General features: G+C 31.6%; 1 protein-coding gene across 1 annotated transcript; it reads right to left on the reverse strand.

Moving 5' to 3' along the window:
• Window positions 1–772: 772 nt before the first annotated feature.
• Window positions 773–9,802, reverse strand: LOC100876237 (popeye domain-containing protein 3). Its single transcript, XM_003701289.3, has 7 exons — window positions 8,942–9,802; window positions 8,715–8,849; window positions 7,923–8,104; window positions 6,977–7,216; window positions 6,502–6,654; window positions 6,174–6,318; window positions 773–5,766 (listed from the first exon to the last, which is right to left on the reverse strand). The coding sequence occupies exons 1-7, from the start codon at window positions 8,994–8,996 to the stop codon at window positions 5,600–5,602; spliced, it is 1,077 nt and encodes a 358-aa protein (XP_003701337.1). The 5' UTR covers window positions 8,997–9,802; the 3' UTR covers window positions 773–5,599.
• Window positions 9,803–10,061: the final 259 nt, after the last annotated feature.

A 10,061-nucleotide genomic window follows, 5' to 3' on the forward strand; every position in this document is an offset into this window, starting at 1 on the left:
ACTTAAACTTAATGATTATGGGATGTTTTGAACATGTTACCTCTTTTGAACAATTGTAAATGCATATGAATATATATTAATAAATATGCAGGTGTAAATTATGAATCATATAATGATATTAAAATTGATGTATCTCTATATTTAAAATTATGTAAATAGTGAATCTGAACTGTAAGTAATATTAAACTCAATGTAATGTAAAAATGTAATAATAAATAATAAATAATATTTTACTCTGAGTTCGATTAATTTCTTAAATTTGTTATAATTAAAATTGTGATTTTTCTTCTCCCTGAATGTTGTAACATATAAATGGATTTTAATTTTTCCTGGTCAGGTCCTGTATTTTTACCCCGTTTTTAACAATGAAATAATATTAGCAAGGATAATTTTAAGATACATAAAAATAGTAGACTATTTGTATTTATAAATTACAATACTCCACATATTCGTAATTGAATAAATTAACAAAATAAATTCATAATTATTCAAATAAAAATTACTTTAAACTTTGTATTTATAAAACTTCTATTTTAAATATGAAAAATGAAATTAGTTTGCTGTTGTCAACATTTAAAATTATCATATTTCTCAAGGGTAAAAAATATGTAAAATTAATAATACAATATATCTCACGAATGAAGTGTAGGATAAAATTTCAATTAGAATTTAATTAAAAAAAGAATACATAAACAGGTGATTTATACACAAATACAATTTGCTAAGTTGAAAATGAAAGCCACTGAAAGAACAGGTAAAAGAAGAATAAATGTATAGTGAAATGAATGGAACAGAGTTTCGTGCAAACTTTCCATTTCGTCCATTGTATTCATTAACAACAAGGAAAACAGTAATTTAAATCTGTACAAAACACGTATTTCAACGCTACAAACTATCTCGATCGAGTATTCGTATTGCCATCGGTTTGATACTACAGTGCAAAGTTAACAACATATAGTATATACACCAGACCCTGCTATTATCAGTTGTTGTTTTATGATAAAAATCGCAAACACCCAGCTCAAACTGTAACATAGTTTCGCGAATAAAAATTTCAACAACCAACGTAACGATGTTTTGTACCAAAAAAATATGGTAGAAAGTTGAATTGATTTTTTATCGAAAATGTATTCTTATCTGCGTAATTTGGTAAACTATAATATTCAGGAAATATTTCGGAACGTTTAATTATTACTTAGAGATAAACCAGTATAAATAATCAGATTGCGGATGTTTATGCATTTAAAGCGTACCACATTGTGCAGAAATTATGTAAATTATGTATGTATATTATAAACGTGCCTCTTCATCGGTATATACTGTGTGGTATTTGAAATTAGGTACAGAAAGATTTTGTTGTGGTGAATTATAAAAATACTTGGAAGTTTGAGGATTTGGAAGTGTGGAAATTTTTTTTTTAGGAAAATTTATGGAAGTTTGATTAGAAATTTGGGAAGTTGGAATTTGAGAGTTGAGGTAATTGAGAAGTTGGGAAATTAGGAATTTGGAAATTTAGGAAATTGGAAATTTGGGAATTTAGGGACATGGAAATTTGAGGAATTAGGAATTTGAGAATTTGGGAATTTAGGGATATGGAAATTTGGAGAATTTGGAATTTGAGAATTTGGGGAGTTGGAAATTTGGGAAATTGAAAACTTCGAAAATTAGAAATTTGGGAATTTAGGGACATGGAAATTTGGGGAATTTGGAATTTGAGAATTTGGGGAATTGGAAACTTGGGAAATTAGAAATTTGGGAATTTGGGAATTTAGGGACATGGAAATTTGAGGAATTAGGAATTTGAGAATTTAGGAATTTAGGGATATGGAAATTTGGAGAATTTAGAACTTGAGTATTTGGGAAATTGGAAATTTGGGAAATTGTAAACTTGGGAAATTAGAAATTTGGAAGTTTAGGGACATGGAAATTTGGGGAATTAGGAATTTGAGAGTTTGGAAATTTAGAGATATGGAAATTTGAAGAATTTGGAATTTGAGAATTTGGGGAATTGGAAATTTGGGAAATTGGAAACTTGGGAAATTAGAAATTTGGGAATTTAGGGACATGGAAATTTGGGGAATTAGGAATTTGAGAATTTGGAAATTTAGGGATATGGAAATTTCGAGAATTAGGAATTTGAGAATTCAGGGAATTGAAAATTTGGGAAAGTAAGAATTTGGAAATTTATGAGTATGGAAATTTGAGAAATTAGGAATTTGAAAATTTAAGGACTTGAAAATTTAGGAAAAACAATATATTTGCATAAACATCCGTAACAAATAAATAACACTCTCATCTCCTACCGCTCCATAATAAAATACTTCTCACAAACACTTACGCAATTCCTTTAAAAATTTCATATACATAGCTATACACGATTGTATTATACAATACCTAACGGAAAAACTACGATGCGTCCTATAAATTTGTGCATTATAAAATACGAAGCAATTTTGTGCTCGAAGTATCACGTAATTTTTCATTGAAACAATTTTTTATTAACGATCTTTCACCTAATATATGTAATACAATGATACATTGAAACCTTTATAATATGAATACTATCAATACATGTATCCACGAACGAATAAGTCAACGTGTTTATAAAAAACAAAGAATGTTCATGATATACAATGTACAATATATACATGAAAAGAAGAAAGTACAGTTTGTTACAATAATCTATGGAAGCTTTACGGTATAAAACTTTATAAAATAATTTCGTGCATTATTTCTCTGAGGCCTGAATTCCCAATGTGTGGATCATGACTCCCAAATCGAAATAATTTTCGATCTTTAAAATTTGGAACTTTCGTACTTTGCAATTCCAAAATTTTTTAATTTAAGAAATTTTGATGAAATTTTCAAGTCATTTAAATTTTTAGGAATTTGGAAAATTTTAAGTCATTTAAATTTAGAAATTTAGACATTTTTAAGTCAAGTATATTTTTAGGAATTTGGAAATTTTTAAGTTATTTAAATTTAAAAATTTGGAAACCTTTAAGTCATTTAAATTTGAAAATTTTTAAACTTTTAAGTCATTTTTTAATTAAATTAAGTAGTACATTTTCTCTATGATAATTTCATGAAATATGTTTTTAATAATAGTCTTAATGTTGATATTTTGGTACCAGTATGGTAGAATTCGTTTGACTGCTATAAGAGTCATGATTCAGTCGAAGTTGGGAAACACTGCTCTATAATATCGTAAACGAGCTCCGTTCGATATATTCGCTTTACAATATTGATAAAATTATGCGTAGAGTGCGACGATTCCCTAGTTACACGATTTGTTGACATTAGATACCTTGTTGCGTAAGCACTTTTCTCGCAAGTAGCACTTGTAACTTTGGTTGCTTCAAGAGCACTTTTCGGGCGTTTATTTAGCGACATGTGGAATTAACATACATGGTGTTTCATAGCGTGTAGGATCAACTTTATAAGACAACAAAATTTAGAAATTCGGAAATTTTGTAATTTGGGAAGAGAAATATATGAAAACCCGATAGTTTGAAATATTAGGAATTTACGAACTTCAGAAATTAAACAATTGAAAAATTGAAAAGTTCAACAACTGAGGAATTTAGGAATTGAAAAATTCAACAACTGAGGAATTTAAGAATTGAATAATGCAGAAACTGAGGAATTGTAGCATTGATAATATGAAAAATTGAGGAATTGAAGAATTGTGTAATGGAGGAACTGAGGAATTGTAGCATTGATGATATGAAAAATTGAGGAATTGAGGAATTGAAGAATTGAAGAATTGAAGAATTGAAGAATTGAAGAATTGAAGAATTGAAGAATTGAAGAATTGAAGAATTGAAGAATTGAAGAATTGAAGAATTGAAGAATGGAAGAATTGAAGAATGGAAGAATGAGAGAATGAAAGAATGAAAGAATTGAAGAATTGAAAAACTGAAAAATTGAAAAATTGAAAAATTGAGCATCTCATATCTGAAAATTTAAAGAACTAATAATTTACTAATTCAATGACTTTATCTGAAAATTACAAAACTTAGAAATATAAATACTTGAATTAGATTAAGTTGTATAGACTTCAAAATTCGTAGAACCAGCCCTGTCAAAAATAACCATAACTTATAAGCAAAATCAATTCATACACCCATTCACATAAATATTATTTACTTTATCCACATCCCCACATTATGAAACACCCTATGCTTAACGAATCAACGATATCTATTTTCACGTACACTATCATGAATTTCTATCCTTAAATTCACGAGAAATCGCTTCTCGATAATTCGGCATAAAATTAAGCGAAATCGTTCTATCACGTTCAATAAATGATAAGAATACATTTGATGAAGTTTTGAACAGTGTACCTGAGTTTCTCAGACGTTCTGTTTTCCAAACATATTCTGAACCATGATTTGGAAACTGTGTCTGCGTTATGGTTGGCTCACTCTCCTGCTCCTGTTACGCGTTGACTTATACTACTGACAAATTAATTTCTCTAATGTATCGTCATCGACGCTGTTAATTAATTCAAACATTTCTAGCACCAGTATGTCTACTTGAAAAATGATAATTTATAATTGTTTGTCAACGTACTTTCTCTACAAAGCAGAACGTTTCTGTTTACTTAGCAATCGTTGTTTTTAAATAATACTTCAATTGTTGATTAAAAACTTGTTGCTAAACGAAATTGTACTTTACATACAATGTACTGTTCAATATTGTGAATAGGAATTTAGAAAATTAGAAATTGTGGGATTTGGATGTTTAGAGAGTTGGAAATTTTGGAACTCAAAAGTTTAGGAATTGGAAGACCTGGAAATTTAAATATTATCAAATTTTAATATTTTCTGCTTTGAGGATTTGAAACTTGAGAATTTGGGAATTTCAGAATTGGGGGATTTGAGAATTTGGGAATTTGTGGAATTGGGGGATTTGAGAATTTGGGAATTTGAGAATTTGGGGATTTGAGAATTTCGGAATTTGAGAATTTGAGAATTTGGGGATTTGAGAATTTGGGAATTTGTGGAATTGGGAGATTTGAGAATTTGGGAATTTGTGTAATTGAGAATTTGGGAATTGGGGAATTAGGGAATTTGGGAATTTGTGGAATTTGGAGATTTGAGAACTTGAGAATATGAGAATTTGAGAACATAGAAATTTGAGAATTTGGGAGTTCGAGAATTTTGGAATTTGGAAATTTGGAAATTTTTTCAAAATTTGGATCTTTGATAAATAATTAATTTGAAAAACTTCACTTCAAAAGAATAATAACCATAACAACCGTAAAAGAGTACCGACACCATTAAGTACGTACACAAAACAATCTACCATAATTACCAAAATTTCTAATCACTCTGACATGGTAAACAACAAGATATTTTAAATACATTACTATAAATAATAGCATCAATTATTATGCAACGATATAACAATCAGCCTTGCGTAACACTTTCGGATACCGTTTAAAAGTGCATTCTCGTCGACTGAACGACTGTCTTGTCGTTCAATTTAAAAAAAACTGCAGTCTTCTTCTCAAAAATGATGAAAATCCTTAACGCGGACACTAATCGCTGTCTCCTTCGTAAAATGTGTCCGGCGTTAAGGAGGCCTCCTGTTATTCTTCGTCAACAATTTCGCAACTGTGATACTTGCTCGATGAATCCAACCAACTTTCTACGCCACTGGACGCTAAATCGTCGCAAGATGGCATTTCTGGTAAGGGTTCCATATTTGGGGCTCCCTTCTTCGATAGATTATTCGCTGGACGATCTTTCACGCATCCTGAAAATTATTTCATAAAATGTTATACTTTTAATTTGCATGGTTTTCTAATTGAGTTTAATACGTTAACTGTTGCTTCATGATAAGATTATTTTTTAATTCGTTATTTTTGAAAGAACAGTTAATGATTAAATTTTAGTGGTATTTAGAATTATTCTGCTTTTATACAGCTTGAAATTGTTTGAATAAAACATTATAATAATTTTAAAACTATTCGAATAGAGTAGTTTAATTCATTATGAATTTTCAAATAGATTGTTGGCTATTGTTATTATATTCAGTGTATTAAATCTGTGACGGAGAAGAGTTTGAAATCTGGAAATTATGATGCATCATATTGTGAATACACAAGTTTTTGAACACTTTACGACAAGATTTATCTTATAAGTGAATACAAGAGAAATTACCATTATCAGAAGTTAAAGTCGTCTCTTTTCGACGGATCAGTGCCTGCCTGGATGCTCTTGGACTCCTATATTCGCCACTTATGGATAATCCAGCGCTAATTGTTGGAAGCCTTATATCCAAATGTGAACCTTTATCTGTAACAATCTAACAAGATCTTAAGTTAAAAAGATAATTTGCAGAAACTAGAGAACCAGTTGAGTATTTACAAAATTAGACAACCATTTTGCTGAAAAATTATTCAAATTACTTTGTAATGAAATGAAAAACTTATTATGATACTAATAGTGATAAAGAGACTTGATTAAATACAGAATTTTATGCAATTACCTTATTATTCATAGCGTATAATTTAGTAGCGATATCCCTCGCAACTAATGTTGTTAAAACTGTAGCTAGATATGCTTCTTTAACGAGCAAATACTCCAATGCAGATCTTTGCCAGTATAAATATCTACACGAACTTGCCGCAACGATCGACACCTAACAGCAAAAAAAAACAATTATTTAGTACAATAATATTTTAACATGAAAACTACAATGCATATTTATTTTTACATTGAAAGTAAAGTGGATTATGCAAATACAGGAGAGACCATAAAAATTAGCATATACAATTACTTTTAACGTGAAAAGAACACTTTATCTAAATATTCAAGTAATCTAAAAATTTGAAAATTTGAAATTAACAAATTTGAAAATTTGAAGTTAACAAATTTGAAAATTTGAAATTTACAAAGTTAAAAATTTGAAGTTTTCTTTATGCAGTTTGAAATCTTCAAACATCAAGAATCAGAATATTTACCTTAAATTTATCGTCAACAGATGCTCGAGAACTCTCGAATTCCGGCGAATCCAAAAACTCGCAAGGCAATATAAGATGCAGAAAATTCGAGTCGCTGAGTACGTTCACTTTACCACTAAGCAACAGACCCAGTCTGTCGGTTCTCGTTAAATTTTGCATCGCATACGCTTCACCGGTGTGTAACGACATTATCGATGCGAATTCTGGAGACACCAACCTCTTGAATTGCAGTCGAGATACCTATTCATCGACATTGTCATTGTAAAAATAGCAAAAAATAAAATACTGTGAAGTCTTAAATGTTTTACTCCTAAAAACTTATTTAACAAATCTGTAGATATTCAGCTAATTATGAAATTATATATTCATTGATTTTTAATAAAGTACTAAAATAGTATATCTTGTCGTCACCATTTATAACAAGGTTTCTCTAGGTATCTCATATTTGGAACAGAAAGAATTATATCTACAGAGCTATTAATTTTATGTCACCCTTAAATTGTAAATTATGTTCAGTAGATATAAATAATAAATAAAGGATAGCGTGTAAAAGCTCATACGCTAATCACCGGCCATGAAATTGTTAAGGTACAATCTTAATGCATCGCTTTATCTTATTCTCAATTTTCTCAACCTAATTGTACCGCCGATTAGAGATACGCAATCTTTCTCAGAAATCTGTACGATGAATAGAAATAAGTTTCCTCTCCTTCGTACACACACGATTTAATTTCGCACGCCAAATACATCACGTTCTATTCCAATTATAGCTACAGCGGGCTGCAGTGTTTTACGAATTCTGAATTAGTACCGTGCTAACTAATCTAATATACGATCACTTGATATCCAGAAACACGCGAAAGATTAAGAACAGTGTGTCGCGTGATGTATGGTAATCGCATATATAAACTCATAAAATTGATTAGGATCTTGACAAAGCGCTCACCTTAAAAGGGTAAAACAGTGTGTGATAAGCCTCTTCTAATTCGGGGTCGAATCGAACGGGTCTCATTTGATAAACTATGTAAACCAACTGTCCGATATTCAGCAACAAGAAGCTGAAGTTCCAGGAGAATATGTCTGGCGCGCATATCACGTGCCATGCCCAGCCGGACAACAACATGAATCCTGAAACAGAAAACAATTCAGAATTTTATTATAACGTTCTTGAAAAACTGGTAATTGATTTTGGTTTCTGAAATATTTGTAACAATCTTTATAACGTAAAAATTATTAAGAAAAAGGTTCACGTTTGACTGACTTCGACGACTTTGAAAGATGGGTCCAAGAATGCCATTTTGAACAACTTTTCTTTCTGCATTCAACCACTGCTAAACACTGCTTTTAGAGATACTTGCAAATATCTTTTTAATGCAGTAATTATTTAGAAAAAGGCGTACACTTTGCCTGTTTAAATAACCTTGAAATATATTTGTAAGATCGCAGTACTGGGTAATTGCTCACGTATATAATTACCTAAGTAAAAATTAACATATTCTCTCCATAGTTTCACAAGTTTGCAATACTACCCCTTACCTGATAAACAGCTAATTATGCAATCCCATAAAAATATTAGAATATATACAGATAAGAGAAAAATTGAAAAACACAGTGTTTCTCATCCTGTACTCATGACACTTACAAAAACCACTTACTTCGTTATTTAGTATTAACATGTTATATGTACTACCGCTCACTTATCAGTTAAATCAGAAGCACAAAAGATAGATCCACTTACCGATTATCAGCACAGAATGCATAAATAATATCCCCTTTCTCGAGGAGGGTGCCGAATACGACAGGGCGAAGCAAAAATTTGCTAATTGAAAGAGTATGTGTTGCGGTTGCTGCCACAGACATAGCGCTGTGTTACCTGAAAGCAACGACACGTTTGACAACTAGTTATTATGCAAACACCGGATGTAAAGAAGGTTGTAAGAAAAAAATGATCGCAGCTTGTTTTACCTAGTGCGGTGATGTTGTACGAAGGAAGAGGATCGTGTCCGAGACCGGGACTCATGTCGACTAAATTGCTATCGATGAGTGGTGTGAAAGGAAAGAGAAGAGCAACGGTTCCCTAAAACCTACTTAATGTCCATGCTCACTGGTTTGTTTTGGTCAAATTTACCAGCATTCTCGTCTCTAAGCAGGGGCGCGGCGTATGCTCTTTTTTAGGGCGCTTGCGTCAACCCCGTAGATCGATTCTTTTCTCGGTCGACGATGCTGATGTTTCGTACCCACTGAGGATAAATAAGGAATTGTATGATAATGCGTTGCAGATGTAAAGTAGATGAAGAAATTTTATGACGATCATGTGTGAAGCATGTATGACATGTGGAGTTCACAAAGTTCTGTGATGTTGGTTTCACCACTACGTACGAAAGTACACATTCAGTTTTTAGGTCTCAACTCATCGGCGTTAGATCTCAACTCATAGGGTCAGAATAAGAAGTCTGTCTTAAGAAGGTCTGGATTTTTCCTAGATATTATTATGATGAAGATTCCCAATTTTTCTGGGAATTCCCACTTTCTTTCAAGGATCTGCCGCACTTTTAGGCGTGTTAGCTGTCCTCGTCGGATTTGGGACTATTTAACCTGATGGAAGTGTGGACGCAAAAAGGTTCGCTCTTGACTGTTCGCGCTGGACGTTAGTTTCTGTAACTATGCGGTAACCAAACTTGTGATAAAATATCCCTGGGTAAAAGTACTCCGGTGATAATAATTGATCCTACCATCATCCGCTAACATACTGATCTGCACGGTTCTGAAATATCGGCGCAACAGGTAGTCTTACAAGAACAAAGGACACTGGCTAAGAAAGTAAACCTGAAGACACAGAAGAGGATTATCTAAGTCTTTATCAAATATTACACTTTGTAATTTTAAATATTTCATTTTCCAAAATAAATAAGCTAATTGTAATAAACCTATATGATTACGTCAGCCCCGATCTCATTTCTGATTGGTCGAACCACCGAACCGTGACGGGTGATCAACCGTGACACGCGGTCAACCGTGACAATGGGTATATAAACCCCAAATTTTGCCCACGTGCTACATTCGTCCTTTTGCAAAGGTAGAAGCA

This window comes from Megachile rotundata, chromosome 1 (genome assembly GCF_050947335.1).
Source record: "Megachile rotundata isolate GNS110a chromosome 1, iyMegRotu1, whole genome shotgun sequence".
NCBI lineage: Eukaryota > Metazoa > Arthropoda > Insecta > Hymenoptera > Megachilidae > Megachile > Megachile rotundata.

Coding starts and splice junctions, on each gene's coding strand:
- LOC100876237 (XM_003701289.3), bottom strand. CDS start 8,996: ATGAGTCCCGGTCTCGGACACGATCCTCTTCCTTCGTACAACATCACC. Junction 8,105..8,714: donor GCATTCTGTGCTGATAATCG/GTAAGTGGATCT, acceptor TTTCTGTTTCAG/GATTCATGTTGTTGTCCGGC. Junction 5,767..6,173: donor GACTTTAACTTCTGATAATG/GTAATTTCTCTT, acceptor AATAATTTTCAG/GATGCGTGAAAGATCGTCCA.